The 19,660-nt window shown below is 36.4% G+C and overlaps 1 protein-coding gene and 1 long non-coding RNA gene across 3 annotated transcripts in view; one reads left to right on the forward strand and one right to left on the reverse strand.

Annotated features, from left to right (window-relative positions):
- LOC309485656 (uncharacterized protein) overlaps window positions 1-19,660 on the forward strand; it is a gene marked incomplete at its 3' end in the record, with an annotated part of 108,092 nt that overhangs the window by 44,665 nt on the left and 43,767 nt on the right. The window contains exons 33-35 of the mRNA XM_082152586.1: window positions 17,395-17,552; window positions 18,573-18,635; window positions 18,776-18,840. Of these exons, the coding sequence (XP_082008712.1) occupies window positions 17,395-17,552; window positions 18,573-18,635; window positions 18,776-18,840 (286 nt within the window). The remainder of the gene's footprint in view (window positions 1-17,394; window positions 17,553-18,572; window positions 18,636-18,775; window positions 18,841-19,660) is intronic.
- Window positions 2,501-9,544, reverse strand: LOC309485388. Of its 2 annotated transcripts, XR_014201159.1 has the most exons (5): window positions 8,856-9,544; window positions 7,346-8,095; window positions 3,978-7,287; window positions 3,228-3,262; window positions 2,501-2,918 (listed from the first exon to the last, which is right to left on the reverse strand). It is a non-coding gene; the product is annotated as an uncharacterized lncRNA (long non-coding RNA). The 2 variants fall into 2 exon arrangements; XR_014201160.1 differs by having other exon boundaries at window positions 3,978-8,095; window positions 8,856-9,543.

Genomic DNA, 19,660 nt, shown 5'->3' on the forward strand with positions numbered 1-19,660 from the left:
AACCAATAAAAGTCTTTGGTTAGCAGACTCTCGGGAGCCTGTGGTGATTCATGGCTCTGGGTTTGGTGATTTGAGTCTGGAATGTGAAGACTCTTTGTGGGATTATGAATGAACAAAATCACCTAAAAGCTTCAATTGTGTTTGGTTCACTCTCGTAGTCACTACACAATGTATAGTTCTTTTTGCACACACTTAACATTGCATAGGTTTTCAGTGAATTTTAGGTGAGGAGGAGAAGGGGGGAGCAGGGGAAGATTGTTAAAGTGAGGTGTGAGCTGAGTCTCAGATGTTGCTTTTACATATGCAAGAGAGAGTTCAGATGTTAATTCTCATGAGAGCCTTTTGTTTTCTCAAGGGGTAGCCCAGACTTGCTGGAACCTGCCTTACACTATTTATATAGTACTTTATCGATTGGTTCAAATCAATTCAATTTCAGCTGTAAAGCAGCTCTAAAGAGGATATAGTGTTATCATTCAGCCTAATTCAGTTCCATTTTTTCTCATCCGACAGTGTCAGTGTCACGGGTGCAGCTGGCAGGAAGCACACAAAGACGAAGATTCAAACAAAATAGTTTTTAGTCCAAATATATACAACAGGAGAACTCAAGGGAAGCAGACATAATGAACCTTAACATTGACGAGAACATACGCCAACTAAAAGACACAGGGAGTATAAATATTAGAACAAATGAGGGAGCTGATGAGATAATTAATGGGACACAAGTGAACAGGTGATTGTAATGTCTAAATAAAGGACTGGAGAGGGAAAGTATTATACTCACACACACTTTTGTGCTGCCACAACACTGTTTAAAGGACAAGTTTTTACTTGAAAATAAAGGTATTTTACACTTAAAGCCCTGTTTACAGATCGTATCTGATGAAATAGAACGGTTAGGATTAAAATTTGGACACATGCTGCTGTCCCGAGAATTTTAGGTTTATTTCGCTCCCCCCCCATTGTATTCAATGAAATGCCCGTGGTTTGCTTGCAATTGGCAAAGGTGCATTATCGCCACCAACTGGGCTGGAGTGTCTATTATTCAAGCTCTCAACGGAAGAATCACGGGTGTGACGCGTTTGGCAAAATAGGTCCACAAAAGCGAAATAAACCTAAAATTCTCGGGACAGGAGCATGTGTCCAAATTTTAATCTTAACCGTTCTATTTCATCAGATACGATCTGTAAACAGGGCTTTAAGTGTAAAATACCGAACTTGTCCTTTAACTGTGCATATTCTGTTGTCTTGTATGGAAAGAACCTATATAAACATATATGTTTTAATATAGGTTTTGATATAGGTTTTTAATATATGTGACATATATAAAATTGGCCGTTTTCCTATATTATATGTACATATATGCACCTATATGTTCACCTATATATGCACCTATATGTTCACCTATATATGTTCACCTATATGCACCTATATGTTCACCTATATATGCACCTATATGTTCACCTATATGCACCTATATGTTCACCTATATATGCACCTATATGTTCACCTATATGCACCTATATGTTCACCTATATGCACCTATATGTTCACCTATATATTAGTAAAATTATTAAAATCCATAGCTACTAGGCCTACACTGTAAAAAAAAAAAAATCCCGTATACAAACGGTAAATCTCTGGCAGCAAAGTTTCCAGACGGATTCCGTTAAATTACAGCAAATAACCATTTCACAAAATTACAGGCAAAAACAGTGAAAATACAGAATTGACTTTACAGTCAAAATTAATTAAATTACAGTACATTACTGTTGATAATGGCTTATTAAACCGTGGAAAAATGGATAAATGATGTCAAATTACATAAAAAAAAAACATAGGGTTTTTAAATTTAGGGTTTTCTAAAGTTATTTTATAATAATGCTGTCTATCTACAGTAATTATCTTTTAATATATAGTTTTTCTGTGTATAATATCTATGAAGTTATGTATAAAAATGCATTAAGTACATACATTCAAATACAAAGTTTGTATATTTAGTTTAAATTTTTGCATTTCCAATTTCACAACTTTGACCAATCTCTAATTAAGTACTTAATAATAGCAAATGTACAGTCAATTTCTGTTAAATTAATTAAACGTATAAGTACAAAATACCTGCACATTTACAGTATTACTCATTAAACACTGAACATCATTTCCATGTGAATGATAGGAAATACAATCTTAGTATATAATTTAGAACATGTAAAAATATCTACATTAAAAGGCAATTGCTGTATGCCTTTATACTCTAATATAACTTATTTTACACATTTACAATTACATTTTATCCAAAGTGACTTAAAAATTAAGAGAACAATAGAAGCAACAAGTGCAGTGACAAGTCCCAGTTAGTGTAGCACAGTACACAAGTTTATTTATTTATTATTAAAACAAAGATTTAGTATTATTGGGTCAAGTGTTTATGAAAAGATGGATCTTTAGCAGTTTTTGAAAATGTGTTGAGTTGGACACATCCCACCAGCAGGGACCAGTCCAGGTAAAGGTCAGTGAAAGTGGTTTTGTGTCTCTTTGGGATGATGGCACCACAAGGCGCCGTTCACTTGCAGAACACAAGCTTCTGGAGACACATAGATCTGAAGCAGTGAGTTTAGGTCTTGCTGTAGCATCTGGATCAGTTGCAGAGGTTTGACTGATGCTGGAAGGCCTGCCAGGAGAGCATTACAATAGTCCAGTCTGGATAGAACAAGAGCTTAGACAAGGAGTTGTGTGGCTCCAATAGGAAGGGCCGGATCTTTCTGGTGTTGTATAAGGCAAATCAGCAGGATCGCATGGTTTGGCTGAAACCTAAGCAGTTCTGTCTTGGCAAGGTTAAATTGAAGGTGAAGGTCATTCATCCAGCAAGAATTTTCCATCAGGTAGGCTGAGATGCGAGCAGCAACCGTCAGATCCTCTGGCTGGAATGAAAGGTAGAGATATGTATCATTAAGTGATAGGAAAACCCATGTTTCTAAATGACAGAGCCTAGTTACAATACAAAAAAAAAAAAAGAAAAAGATAATAGATGGGTGGAATCTAACACAATCGTGGTCTTACTGTAGCAAAACCAAACCTTGTGCAGCTCCAGTGGCCTCACAAGGATCAAATGAATATTCACATGGGAAAATATAGTATAAAACAAATTAAATTTTCTGCCACTTTTAGTGCAATCATATGGAATCAGAAGACTCAGCCATTACAATATTTTAAATGACTTCTTCCCATACCTTGTTTGCCATGATCATTCTGCTTTCCACTTGACCTGAAATCACACACAACATTTTTTTTTTTAACACAGTATTACATTTGCACATGTCAGAATATGTTCCACTGGGACAATGCAAAACCTCAACTGACGTGTTGGCAAGCATGCAGCCAGAATATGCAATTTATCATGTGGTGTTCATATTCTAGTCTCGTGCTTTCCTGTATCATCAACGAGTACAGTACCTGTATTTACTGAATTCGTTTTCTTAATGGTCTTGATAGCCACGTCAACCCTTATGAAAATGAACTATGGTTAACCAAAAAAAAAAAAACCTTGGTAACGTTAGGCCCATTTGTAGTATAACTGTGGTTATTAAAAATGGTAATAAAATCCGCCAAAAACGTGGTTACTATTTTTTAAGAGAAGAGTTTTCAGCTTCCAGACAGTGTTTAAAAATGTCCCGCCATTTAAGAGATTGATTTACTGACAGATACTATCGCGTATTAACAAAGATTTTATACACAATTAAACGGACTTTATGTATAACAAGTCTACGAAAGCTTGTTTTAGGTCTGTTGAGGTGTGGGTTCAGCTGATCTTTCTTAAAACAGATGGAAAATGTAAAGATGCATGCAACATTTTCAGTGTTTTGCCTCCAGCTCTCGCCAGTTAACTGAACATCATTTAAAATGCTAACGTTAGCTTGAAAACTGTAACGTAAACTTAACACAAATGTAATATAAAATATCGTTCACATGCAGACTCTTACCTCAGCCGGTGATCGGTTGGCATGATGTCCGCTGTGACGAACCAGGCTCACTGAAAAGGGTGTTATTTCCGAAGAATCCAAACCAATGACATTATATAGATCAGTGATCCAAACGGACTGACTGACAACAGGACTCCTGCTCACGGCTGCTCTCGACGAACACGATTGCTTTGAACCACTGTTAATCTCACAATCCACTTCACGAGAGTAGACTGAATTCAAATCTCCTGCTTGCCCTTGATACAGATCCAAAGTCGACTGATCAGCTAACCGTTGTGGGCGGGACTAAACAGCGGAAACGTAATGGCGGCGAATTCATCGCGTGGGCACACACACACACACACACACACACACACAAAGCCCTGAATGTGCAGCAACGGAGATTTGGAAAAATATGAATAAAATATACATGAAATTATGGGAGAATAAGACAATGAAATAATGATCAAAATGAGCATCTATTTGCAAGACAAGATTAAAAGACTATATGCAATAAAAAAGAATTAAATACAGGTCTACTGTAGCCTATGTAGGGTAGGCTACTGTATGTACAAATACTATTATTTAACCTTAAAAAAAACTCACTTTAACCCCCACATGCTTAATAATCTGTAAGGACAACATATTGAATAGATGCAGATTTCTTCAGTTATACCTTCTTTTCTTTGTTTTCTAATTTCACAGAAAAAAATCTGTAAAATATTACTTTGTAAAAATACAGACAAGTTCCTTTTAAAAAACGTAAAATTGATGTAAAACCAAAATACAAGCAAGCAATTACCTGTAAATTTAATAGTGGACCTTTAAATTACAGCAAATATCTGTAAAATAACAGGCATTCACTATAATGACAAAACGGTAAAATTCTGTAAAAAAAATACAGACCATTACCTGTAAAATTACACTTTTTTTTACAGTGTAGGCAACATAAATAAAACCCCAAAATGTAGAAATTTACATTATTTATTTACTTAAGAACAATCAAATAGTACAAGAACAAAAATAAGACAAAAAACTGAACAGAAAAAAAAAACAATTTATCTTTTTGATCAGCTCCGTGAGCTTCGAATTGATAGATGTGCCTATCTGAGCTAGGCATCATGTATGACAGTTGCCAAAGTGAGATATGAGCTACAAAATGACCATCCTGCCATGAGCTATATAGGAGACATATCTTGTATGTACATATAGGGCTTATATGTATATATAAAGAAGCAATACAGGAGACCTATATGGCCTGTATATGCACATATATGCACCTCAATTTTGCCTATATGTGGCATATATACGCATATATGCAGCATATATATTATCATATATGTGCATATATGCTGTATATATGAAGCATATATGCTGTATATATGCAGCATATATGTGCATATAAACTGCATATAGGTTTCATATATGCGCATATATCCTCATATAGATTCTTTCCATGTGGGATACACTTGAGTTTTCTGCTGAGCAATTTGTTTTGGCAATTGTAAGTGCTCCTCCTCACTGTTGGTTTTTGAAACGGGACATTTGTTCCCCTTGTTTAGTGTAAACTCTACCGAGTAGTCAAGTGGAGTGTTACAGCCTATATGTGCTGTAATACTTCCTTATATTAAGAGGACAGGTACATAGAAACCTTCTGCATATTGTGTATATTTAAATTCTCAAATTAATGATGTACATAATGGTATTCTGTATAGATATATAGATGTCAGTAGTGAATAGACGACAGATTTTGCCAGAAACAGCTGTGAACATAAGGCAAGGAATGCAAGGGTTTTTCAGATATTATTTAACTTATTTTGAGACAAAAATATAACTTTTTATAGGACTTTCATAGATTGCTATGTATTCTATATAATGAGTCATGATGATTGTATATTTCTACATGCCCCCATGGAATTGCATACACTTGAATTTAACTTAACGTTTACTTCAGAAGAGGTATGGCCAGTATTACAGATATAAGCTGACCAACATAACTTCTCTCATAATAGCTTTGATTGGCCATGCCGTGGTTTCCCACGTACACTTATCTAAAGTAACATTATATTAAAACAGAGGTAAGACACACCAAAATTTAGATTGGTCAAGCAGCATTTGCTGTTCTAAATGGAAATTCACTTCTTGTTGCAAACCAACTTGAATCGGTGCCAAATATTAGTTGTCACTAATCTGACGCAAAACTTGCGGTAACATACGAATCTGTTCAATCTACTTGGAAATACAATTTCCGAGTCAGTCAGAATAAAATCAAATGTTTACAATTTATTGACCAGGTAATAGAACAATAATTCCAAATCCAATTCATAGAATAAAATCATCGGTCAATCAAATATAATAACAACAATTCGGAAATCGAGGAATTATAGAAATATTTACACACAGCGATCGTGTGGGAACCTACAGACTCCTCGAACCTTTTGCCAATTTTCCTTATAAACCCAGATAATTCAATATGCTTAACTAATGGTGGTGTCTGTCATTATAATTAGATTTTGGTCCCCTTATTGAGGGGTTCACAACTGTGGGATCAGAATTTGTAATTGAATGGGTTCCTGATACCTGTAGAAGAATACTTATTTACATACAGGAGGTAGTTTGAATGGAGGATCTGGGGGAGGGAACACCTTTAAGAGGCACACCACATTTATCATATTTTATAACTTCTTTTAGCTTTTCATTATGGCTGGGAGAATGAGACCATTTTACCAGGCGCACTGAGACATTTTAAATGATACCAATGTATAGTTCTTTTTGCACACACTTAACATTGCATAGGTTTTCAGTGAATTTTAGGAGAGGAGGAGAAGGGGGGAGCAGGGGAAGATTGTTAAAGTGAGGTGTGAGCTGCGCGTCTCAGATGTTGCTTTTACATATGCAAGAGAGAGTTCAGATGTTAATTCTCATGAGAGCCTTTTGTTTTCTCGAGGGGTAGCCCAGACTTGCTGGAACCTGCCTTACACTATTTATATAGTACTTTATCGATTGGTTTAAATCAATTCAATTTCAGCTGTAAAGCAGCTCTAAAGAGGATAAAGGGCCCTATCTTGCAACCAGCGCAAGTGACTTTGTACACCAACGCATGTATCATTCCTATTTTGCACCCGCGCAAAGCGGACTTTTCCCTCCACAGAAGCACGTCGGTAAGTTAGGAAATACACTTGCGCTCCCGGGGGCGGTTCAGCGCAAAGAGGAGGCGTGTTCCGGCGCAAACGTTCCTTCATGCTATTTTGCAGGTTTGGAAAACAATTGCGCCACTAACCAGGAAAAAAAATTTTAAAGTCAGAGGCGCGTTGCGCATGTTATTCATATGCTATTTTAAGGGCGCATGCTTGGCCATAATCAATGTAGCGTGTGCACAACGCGCATACACTTTGATTCTCTCATCTACACAGAAGCAGCAGTTTTCATTTTTGCAAATCATACATTATTACGATAGATAGATAGATAGATAGATAGATAGATAGATAGATAGATAGATAGATAGATAGATAGATAGATAGATAGACAATTTATTATAAAAGCATACATCTAGCTTACACATTTACCCAAATTATCATATGCCTGTTTAACCGAAGTTAATTTGGGTGGGTTTCTCCATTTCAATGTAACTTCTCTCTTTTACGGCCGTGACGAGAGCGTTGCTCTCCTTGGCTGTGAACCGCTCCTGGCGCGCGTCTGGCAAATCTGCCGTTACAATAGCAATCCGCTATGGAAAAAGCGCGTCTGCTCTTAAAGGGAATGTGAGATGACGCTCTGATTGGTTTATTTCACGTTACGCCCAAACCACACCTATGAATAATGAAGCTACTTCAGACCAACCCATTTTAGATTTGCGCCTGGCGCAAGAGTCATTTATCCTGCCGGGAAAATAGCAACAGCGCCGAGACCTGCCCACAAAGTTACTTGCGCTTTGCGCTTGACACTTGCGTTTCAGATCGTTAAAATAGGGCCCATAGTGTTATCATTCAGCCTAATTCAGTTCCATTTTTTCTCATCCGACAGTGTCAGTGTTACGGGTGCAGCTGGCAGGAAGTACACAAAGACGAAGATTCAAACAAAATAGTTTTTAGTCCAAATATATACAGCAGGAGAACTCAAGGGAAGCAGACATAATGAACCTTAAAGTCGGCATGAAATCAAATTTGACAAATCTTCTTTTTATATGTAATATTGTAGTGTTTATTATAAATGATTTATCTGTGCACTTCATTATTTTTAAAAAATTCATTTACCCTTATAATCTTTAATCAAATACATTACCCTTCCCTCCCCCCTCGAAACGACCTCTCTTCTCTTTCGGTCACGTGCCATGGCGAAAGGGTGCGTCCAGAGCCGATGAGGGTGCGGCTATCGGTGTCTGTCTCGTTTTGAGCGTTTTGAGTCAAGTCAAGTTATCAGTCAAGTTCACCCTCGAGAGCATCTCGAAGAGTCCGAATGGTAGGCTATCTATCTTATCTAAATCTAGTTATTTACCTATCGGACACGTCGAGATGATCTCGATGGTGAACTTGACTGATAACTTGACTTGACTCATCTTGGTTCGCGGGAGACTCATATAAATATGGGCTGATTCCTGCCTGAAAATTTAGCTGCTCGTCCTCGTTCTCGTCGCCGGGCTCCTCAATAAAAAAATCCTTCATGGGAGAGTAACGGTGGGGAGTCCGGTGGAGAGAAATCCTCCACAACTGAATGTAAACTGGCATTCAAATCTGCCTCCATTTTGTTTGCAACGCCCCACCTCCAACGATCCAATCAATTCCCGAAGGACGAAATCAAGCCCCGCCCTAAATTTTTTTTCTAATTTCAGAAGCCGTTTCACTCGGATATACGTCACAACAAGGAAAAAAATGACAATCTCAACTTCCGTTTCATGCCGACTTTAACATTGACGAGAACATACGCCAACTAAAAGACACAGGGAGTATAAATATTAGAACAAATGAGGGAGCTGATGAGATAATTAATTGGACACAAGTGAACAGGTGATTGTAATGTCTAAATAAAGGAATGGAGAGGGAAAGTATTATACTCACACACACTTTTATGCTGCCACAACACTGTTTAGCTGTGCATATTCTGTTGTCTTGTAAAATACACTTGAGTTTTCTGCTGAGCAATTTGTTTTGGCAATTGTAAGTGCTCCTCCTCACTGTTGGTTTTTGAAACGGGACATTTGTTCCCCTTGTTTAGTGTAAACTCTACCGAGTAGTCAAGTGGAGTGTTACAGCCTATATGTGCTGTAATACTTCCTTATATTAAGAGGACAGGTACATAGAAACCTTCTGCATATTGTGTATATTTAAATTCTCAAATTAATGATGTACATAATGGTATTCTGTATAGATATATAGATGTCAGTAGTGAATAGACGACAGATTTTGCCAGAAACAGCTGTGAACATAAGGCAAGGAATGCAAGGGTTTTTCAGATATTATTTAACTTATTTTGAGACAAAAATATAACTTTTTATAGGACTTTCATAGATTGCTATGTATTCTATATAATGAGTCATGATGATTGTATATTTCTACATGCCACCATGGAATTGCATACACTTGAATTTATCTTAACGTTTACTTCAGAAGAGGTATGGCCACTATTACAGATACTGTATAAGCTGACCAACATAACTTCTCTCATAATAGCTTTGATTGGCCATGCCGTGGTTTCCCACGTACACTTATCTAAAGTAACATTATATTAAAACAGAGGTAAGACAAACCCAAATTTAGATTGGTCAAGCAGCATTTGCTGTTCTAAATGGAAATTCACTTCTTGTCTTTGCAAACCAACTTGAATTGGTGCCAAATATTAGTTGTCACTAATCAGACGCAAAACTTGCGGTAACATACTAATCTGTTTAATCTACTTGGGAATACAATTTCAGAGTCAGTCAGAATAAAATCAAATGTTTACAATTTATTGACCAGGTAATAGAACAATAATTCAAAATCCAATGCATAGAATAAAATCATCAGTTTGATTTGATTTGATTTGATTTGATTTGATTTATTTAATTATATCAAGAATGCCTTAAACATAAAACAAAAGGCATCAAATACAATCGAGGATAAAAACACAATAAAGTCCAGGACTTATTTCCATTGTGGTCCTCAACACATAACATCAGGACAAGACACTTACATATTGTGTGATAATCAATGACATAACATACTGTACAAACATTTTCCTTAAATAAGCAAAAATATAGACGCTAACTGGCCCCTGGTCCTATTCCGCTACCCTCTCTAATAACCAGTCCTCGGTCCTCTTTTTAAAAGAGTTCATGCTTGAAATCACTTTAACTTGTTCCACTGAACTGCCCCTATATAGGCAAATGTTTCTTTCCCTAACATTGTCTTGAATGCATAAGGACAGATGTCTGATATACTGCCACGAGTGTAAATAGTGTGTGTGTCCTTCACCTTATTAATAAGACACAACAAATCATTTGGGACATTACCATACAATATTTTATGGGTCATGGTCAGTCTTGACATAATAACACGCGACTCAACAGGAAGCCAGTTAAGCTCAACAAATTGTGACCTACCTATATGAGACCTATGGCCCATGTTTAGAATGACTCTGATTCATTTATTTTGTGCTGTTTGCAGCCTCCCTTTAAGTCGTTTTGTTAGGCCTTCAAACCAGGAAGTGCATGCATATTCAAACTGGTTTAAAATTAAGGCGTTAGCTAAAATGATCATTGTTGACCTAAAAATGTAGAATTTCTGGATAGAAACTTTGTAAGCCCGGTGACTTTACTCAGAACCTTATTGGCCATCTTTCTGCCATCCAAGTTGTTTTCTAGGATGCAACCCAGGTATTTTACTGACGTTTTTGTACTGACCACAACATTATTCAAAATAACCCTACATTTCGAGCATCTATTTAATTTGTATTTTGAGCCAAACAGAATGGCCTCTGTCTTTTCAAAATGTAGAGACAGCATATTGTCAATCAGCCAGTTGTTTACAGAAGATAGCTCAGAGCTCAGGTTAGGGGAGCGCGGGGCACAACCTAACGCGGGGCTAGTTGTAACACACTTGTTTTAAATACTTCCGCACATGCTTGGATGACGAAACTTTGTGTATTTACTAGTTGCCATATCAACACTATATAGAAAAAAAAATTCCGCCAAAATTATTATTTTTTGGGAAGATATCCATAGACATTTATTAAACCATAGCAAAAGTAAATTTCTTACTTAAGTTAATTTTTCATCTCTATTTTTTGTGTTTATTTAAAATAAGACAAATCTGATATTATTTTAATCTCCAATATGTTATTTAACAGTTGAGATAGTTCTTTAATGCTTCGCTAACTAGCAGAAGACACTAGCAGGGTTTAAATCCCAGTTGTGCAGGCGGGGGCATGTTGTAACACTGCGTTACAATGTGCCCCTATTAGAAATATGCTATTATATTCTATACTTTTATTAATTTTATTGGGAAAACGTGAGAAAAAGGTGAATAAAGACTGAGAGTCAATGTTCAGAAATGAATAATTATTTTTTTGTTTTGAACTATGTTGTATAGCTGTGTTTTCATGTGTTCGTAGTCAAAACTCAAAAATTTGTTTATATTTAATTATTAAAAATTGCCATTATTTTATATGAAAAAGTTTTTTAATTGTATTTTATTTAGAAAATATTTTAGTTTGTTTTGTATATATTTTTTATTAGATCAGATAACATTTTAAGCTGTCACATGTCATGTTACAATGTACCCCACCTATGGGGCATGTTGTCACATTTCACTTCCATTCTTTTGGGGTATGTCAAGAAAAAAGTATATACTGTATTAATAAAACAAAACCACATTATTGTACTAGACATGTGGGAAATTAATGTGGGAAAAAATAAATACTCTGAACCATAAGTAGATTTACACAAACTGAGAAAGTCAAAAAGCGTTAGGTTGTGCCCCGCTCTCCCCTACTCTCTAGATTGGATTGTTGTTTATGAGACATTAAAAGTGCAGAGTCATCCGCGTACAGAAATAGTTCACATGAACAGGAGTCTGCCATATCATTAATATATGTTAAAAATAAGGATGGTCCGAGAATACTTCCTTGTGGAACTCCACATTCAACTATACAAGGGTCTGACAGTACTCCCCCTAAGACCACCAATTGTTCACTCCCTGATAGGTAAGATCTAAACCATCTACAGGTGGAGCTGTCTGCCCCTAAGGCCTCAAGTTTGGCAAACAGTCTGTCATGGTTCACCGTATCAAATGCCTTTTGAAGATCCAATAACACCATTCCGCAGAGATTTCCATTATCTATTTCCCTGTGTATGATGTCAGATAAATAGAGTAGGCATGATTCGGTAGAATGTGACTTCCTGAATCCGGATTGGAATTTAAAACATGAAGGTGTTTTTATTCATGTATTCATTAAATTGCTCATTGACCAACCTTTCAAATATTTTTGATACTGTGCATAAAATAGAGACTGGTCTGTAGTTACCGGGATCGTGACTGTTTCCCTTTTTAAAAAGGGGGACTACCTTGGCCCTCTTGAGGTCATTAGGGAAAACACCAGTTTCAACAGACAGGTTAAAAATATGTGAGATGTATGGGGCTATTTGGGCAGCGGTATCTCGTAAAAACCGAGGAGATAACCCATCTAACCCAGGTCCCTTAGAGCAGTCTAACTGTAATAGCTTTTTTTCTATCTCCCCTGCCTCAACCTTCCGTAAGGAAAATGAGTTTGGCAATGCTCCAAGTTTATTGTAGAATGATTTCACCCTATCAATATTAAAAAACCCTTAGGAAGGTTGAAGATTTGAGACCAGCTGTTCTGCTATAGAAGTGAAATAAATATTAAAATAATTAGCAACCTCTTATTGAAATTTAGGACACCCATAATTGTTAGTCCTGTGCTTCTTGGTTCTATGAAAAATTTTAAGTGCTTTTTCCCTGGTTTTAATAGCATCATGTATAACTTTGTCAAACCATGAACTAGAACGCTGTTTGACTCTGATCTGTCTTAGAGGGGTCACTTTGTTGATGATTTTTCAAAATATATCTTTAAATTGTGACCATGCTATGTTAACACATGAACAATTTACAACAGGGAACCAATCCACTAGCCTGGTAATACCAAACTCTGCTACTTCGCTTTGCTTCGTAGACAGAGTCTGGAATGGCATAATAGAGAAGTGTTTTCTCTTGTGCGGGGGGGCGCTTGTCTGAAGTTTAAAATCATTGGTTACCCGTAAGCCAATCACATAACGTTTGGTTATGGCGTGTGTTATGCGCATGCTCAGCCGCATCTAACTTCCACTGTAAACACACGTATAATGCGAAAACAAAAACCATCGAGCGAAACACCGGAGTGAACATGGCTGTGAACGACTTTTGCAGATTATGTGAAGTAAATCTATGCATCCACGGTACAATCAGCGTCTACGTCACGGCTCTCAGCCCGCCCTCTGTTCATTGATTGGCCCGGCTGTTTTCAGGCCGGTGGAAAACGGAAAGCTATGACGCTGTCTCAGACTGAGTACAGAAGCGAAATGAAATTGAGCGGAAGTACGAAGTCTGACGTAGTCAGGCTACCAATCCACCTCATCAACCAGCATCCTGAAAGTTTCCTGGGAGTAATGTTTAAATGATCGTACAGTCTTGTGAGAGTAGAAGTTTTTTTTTGTACAATTTTTTCTTGTGCAAAAAATTATATTATGGTCACTTATACCGTAAGTAATAGTACCACTTTGAGATATTTTAGTTTTGTCTGATACTAAGATCAAATCTATAATACTCTCACAAGTCTTACTTATTCTCATGGACTATTTTACCAGCTGTTCAAGACCAAAACAGTGACACAGGTCCTCCAGTATTTTGCCATAAGGATGGGCACAGCCTGACACATTTGGGTTCATATCCCCGATTAAAATCATCTCAGAGCTCTCTTTGTTTGATAGCCTCAAGAGAACTTGCTCTAACTTATCATAAAAAGTAGAATGGCCTGGCGGTCTGTAGCAAGCCCCCAATAAAATGGGATTAGTTTTTGGTAAACATATGTCCATCCAAACAATCTCTAAATCACTAGCAATGTCATCTCTACAGTTAAAAGCCACATCTGAGTGCACATATACACAGACCCCGCCCCCCTTTCTATTCCGGTCCTTCCTAACTATACAGTAATTATTAATGGCAATTTCCTCATCACTTATAGTTTCATCTAACCAACTTTCCGTTAAACAGATAACCCTGATCTTTAATTGTTTCACCAATTGAAAACGAAAACTACACACAGCGATCGTGTGGGAACCTACAGACTCCTCGAACCTTTTGCCAATTTTCCTTATAAACCCAGATAATTCAATACGCTTAACAAATGGTGGTGTCTGTCATTATAGTTAGATTTTGGTCCCCTTATTGAGGGGTTCACAACTGTGGGATCAGAATTTGTAATTGAATGGGTTCTTGATACCTGTAGAAGAATACTTATTTACATACAGGAGGTAGTTTGAATGGAGGATCTGGGGGAGGGAACACCTTTAAGAGGCACACCACATTTATCATATTTTATAACTTCTTTTAGCTTTTCATTATGGCTGGGAGAATGAGACCATTTTACCAGGTGCACTGAGACACTTTAAATGATACCAAACATGTATAGTTACTTTTTGCACACACTTAACATTGCATAGGTTTTCAGTGAGTTTTAGGTGAGGAGGAGAAGGGGGGAGCAGGGGAAGATTGTTAAAGTGAGGTGTGAGCTGCGTCTCAGATGTTGCTTTTACATATGCAAGAGAGAGTTCAGATGTTAATTCTCATGAGAGCCTTTTGTTTTGTTAAAATAAAGAAGGTGTACAGTGTCATACACACAAATACAAAACACCATCATGGTGACACACACATGAATCCAAATAATGCCATAAACATACATTAAACAATATATGATGTAATACAAACCCCAAATGTACATAACTGATAACAAAAACTGAGAAGAAACATTATTATTTAAATGAAATAACATCAAATGTAAAGTGTCACGCAGGGAATTCTGAATGTCAATTAAGAGAAACAACAACAACAGAAAAAAGAGAAGAGATGAGATGAGTAGAAACACAAGAACTACAACTGACTTAGATGAACTGAAGATAAAAAACATAAAATCTCTCAAGATCTCATCAGAGGATTAAACAACTCCACAAACAGCATTACCAGCTTCACTTATTACTAACCAGACTTTATTTCTGTCATACATCTACAGTTCTGTTTGAGAATTAACAGAATATGTTGATGATTTATTGTTTCATTTGAAGTTACCATGATGGTGATCAGTGTTTGCTTTAGGTGTGCTCTTGACCCTTGACTTTCTAACATTAGTTTATCTCTGACTGCTGTAACTCTGTGTTTATAATACATGTTGGTTATGGCAAGAAAATCAGAGAGAAAATGAATCAGGTGATATTGGCTGTGTATTGGTGATGACACAATCATCATTTATGACAATGATATTGCACATATGGGCTGATTCACTGAGCTCATTTAGAGTCTTATCTTTGATTATATAGGTCATTAATTATACATTATTGTTTGAAGTAGCCCTATGACTTTACAGCATCTGATATATCAGTGTTGTGATTATCTGAAGGAATTTAAAAACATTGTGCACAATAAAGGTCTGAACTACTGTGTCTTTCAGACACACACAGACACCAAGAATCAGCATATGAATCTCAACGACGGTGATGATAAAAGTGCAGTGCATGATGGGAGCCATCAATCAAAACTCATCAATATCTCCGAGCTAGGGTTGCCAACCGTTCCGTATAATACGGAATCGTCCCGTATTTGACACATAAAAGTCTGGTTCCGTTTTGAACTGATACGGAACGTACTTTGTTCCGTATTTTTGAGAATCAGTTCAGTGCAAATCCATGACAGACACATAGCTTATAATATATGTCAGACTATGAACAAAGACATTTGTAGGCTATGATAAGAAAAAAAACTTGACGGTACGGTAGATACTAATTTCTCCCTCTGTTTGTCTATGATCAGCGTAGCGTTTTTAACATCTTGAAACATCATCAGAGAATGCCCTTTTAATTGGTCGTTTCAGTCATTGTGAGTCACGTATCGTAGCAACGATGACGACAAGTGACAACAGCGGGAAATGTAAAAATGACTACCTCTCGCTACTACTAAAAATTTGGAAACGAAACGTAGTTCCTTTTTCAATTCGGCGCAACGTTACTTTTCCCATGGATATATTTGACAGCGACACTGCCTCAGCTGCGCGCTTGAGAGAAGAGAACTGTTGAGAACTGAAGAAAACGGTTTAGTTTCATATTTATGTTTAAATTAAATAAATAAATAAAAATTGCGCAATATATCGGGAGACAAATGGAGTGTGGAGACATGATTTTGACCACTTTATTAAGTTTGTTTTTGTAGAAAACCTGTATTTAAAGTGAATTTTGTTTTGTATTAATTGTATCTTAATTTTAATCAATGTTTTATCAACCAATTGCCTAAATTTAATAAGAAGTAAATTAAAGAAAACTATTTAGTTTCATATTTATGTTTAAATAAAATAAATAAATAAATAATTTAATCTATGTTGATTATATGAAAAGTGAAAAGCATGAGTAAGATCATAATTTTGTGCAATATATCGGGAGATAAATGGAGTGGGCAGACATGATTTAGACAACTTTATTAAGTTTGTTTTTGTAGAAAGACTTTCTTTAAAACGAATTTCGTTTTGTATTAATTGTATCTTAATTTTAATCAATGTTTTACCAACCAATTAATTGCCTGAATTTAATAAATAAGTAAATATGGCATGCAAAATAATCATGACAGCACCAGTGCGTGAACTGGAGCTCCTCTCCAAACTGTAAACGAACCGAAACTCATATGCTACTTGTCTCACAGACCTGAGAAATATATAGAAAGCTTGAATATATGTACTTTCTCTCAAAATATATATTTTTTTCTCTCAAAATATATTTTTTTTCTCTCAAAATATTTTTTTTTTCTCAAAATATTTTTTTTTTCAGTCAGCGTGATCAACAGTGGTACAGCCAGGGTAAGCGTATCACATGGCGAGGAGGACGGAAACAGCAGCGGCAGGACAACGCACATGGGGTGTACGAGGAGACAGACAACACTTTTGCCTTCAAGTTGGTGACCAGTGATCGTCAGCCAGGGAGCGGTGTCACCAGAAAGGGGTTAATGGTGGACACCGGTGCGACATCGCATATCATCACCGACCTGGCCAGGTTCAAGAGCTTAGATGGGTGTATACTATCAAAACCAATGCTGATGGATCTGACAAGTATAAGGCCCGCTATGTCGCCAAGGGGTATAGTCAGGAGGTGGGTGTAGATTATGGAGAAACCTTTTCTCATACTGCTAACCTTACCAGTGTGAGAGTGTTAATGCAGAAAGCTGCTCAGGAGGATCTGATCCTCCATCAGATGGATGTTAAAACTGCCTACCTACATGCACCGATTGATTATGAAATTTACATGGAACAGCCAGAGGGGTATGATGTAAAATCTCAGACAAATGAGAAAATGGTGTGTAAACTGGAGAAATCATTGTATGGGCTAAAGCAATCAGGTCGAAACTGGAACAAAATGTTACATGACTATCTGTGTGAAAACATCTTTGTACAAAACCCAGCTGATCATTGTGTTTACAAGAGAGAAACAGAACATGAGAAAGTGATAATATTGATATGGGTTGATGACTTGGTTATTGCTGCCAGTGATGAGAGAGCTTTAAAAACTGTCAAAGAGATGCTTACTGGGAAATTCCAGATGAAAGATTTGGGCAGACTGAAGAATTTTCTAGGTATCACTTTTGACCAGTGTGATTATGTCACAGCAGAGTTATGTTGGCAAACTGCTGGAAAGATTTGACATGCAAGATTGTAAACCCAGGTCGACACATTGTGAACCAAAGTTGAATTACACCGATGGTAATGAAAAGCTGAGTGACCCCAAGAAATACAGAGAGGCAGTGGGTAGCCTAATCTACCTAACCTCATGCACGAGACCTGATCTGAGTTATGTTGTTAGCAAACTGTCCCAGTATTTCAGTGAGCCAACAGAAGAGCAGTGGACAACTGTAAAGCATGTACTGAAATATCTGAAAGGTACAAATGACAAGATGCTCTGTTACAGGAAATGTGATGAAGGGTTAAGGTTGGTGATTTACAGTGATGCAGATTGGGCAGGTGATGCAAATGACGTAGTACATCTGGTTATTGTGTAATCCTATGTAAAAATGGTCCTCTGATTTCTTGGAAGACCAAAAAGCAGCCAACTGTAGCATTATCAACATGTGAGGCTGAGTACATGGCATTGGCTGCCAATACAAGAGTGTTTATACTTGACACAACTGCTTGAACATCTTGATCATTATCAGTATGGTGTACCTATGATCTATGAAGACAACCAAGGTACAATTGCATTGGCAAAGAATCCTGTTAGCAGACAGAGATGTAAGCATATTGATATTAAATACCATTTTGTGAGATCAACTGTAAACAATGGTGAAGTGTTTTTGGAGTATTGCCCAACAGATCAGATGGTTGCTGACCTAATGACTAAACCAGCTACAAAAGTGAAGCTACTTACCTTTTCCGTGTTTCCAGAAACAGCTGTGAACATAAGGCAAGGTATGCAAGGGTTTTTCAGATATTATTTAACTTATTTTGAGACAAAAATATAACTTTTTATAGGACTTTCATAGATGTATTGCTATGTATTCTATATAATGAGTCTTGATTGTATATTTCTACATGTATTTTCTCCACAGCTCCACTGAATCTACTTTTATTACAATGGAGTATCTGAAGTATCTGATGCTGATATTTCTCATCAGTAAGTTTTTCTTCGTTTTTGTCAATATTTATAACACGTCTGAAAGATTTTATTTATTATTTATATATTTTTGTAGAAATGAATGCAAATAATTGACTGTTTCCTACAATGGCAATTCAACAACAGGTGTTTAAAAAGGACAACTAACTCAGCACAAAGGAAATAATCATTATATATATATATATATATATATATATATATATATATATATATATATATATAATACATTTTAAATAAAACAGTAATTATTACGATTTACAAGAGAATGTTAGTTCAGTCTTTCTACTTCAACATTTCATGTTTAATTCGATGTGTTACTTGCCATTTCTTTATAATTGTTTGTGAAACTGACCAAAAAAAAAATCGATTTTCAGGGTGGTAGCCAATAATAGGTCATCTGGTTGTACAGTTCATGGGTTGTCTTCAGTTGGTATCACTTTATTTTAAGGGTCCATAATAATGCGGTAGTTAGGCATTAACACGCCAGTAGTAAATAATGAATTGAACATAAAGTAAAGGAATATTAGCCATTATTTATGCAGTAGTTGAGCATGAATGCACTAAAAATTGCCTTTAGTACTGTATTACTGGTAACTTATTCTGGTGAATAAACTTGAACCTCACTCAATAAGTGCCATATCAAAAATTAATGTGGATATACTTTTCACTTTAGAATAGGGGGTCATATTATATGTATATATTTTTATTATATGTATATATGTATTTTATTATGCAATTTATTACTGAAAACTGTAATTTTTGCAAGATAGGGCCCTTTATGTCGATAGTCCGTTTTAGACATGATGACAGCCTAAAGTTT

The sequence above is a fragment of the Leuciscus leuciscus genome (genome assembly GCF_965113295.1).
Source record: "Leuciscus leuciscus genome assembly, chromosome: 21".
Lineage (NCBI taxonomy): Eukaryota > Metazoa > Chordata > Actinopteri > Cypriniformes > Leuciscidae > Leuciscus > Leuciscus leuciscus.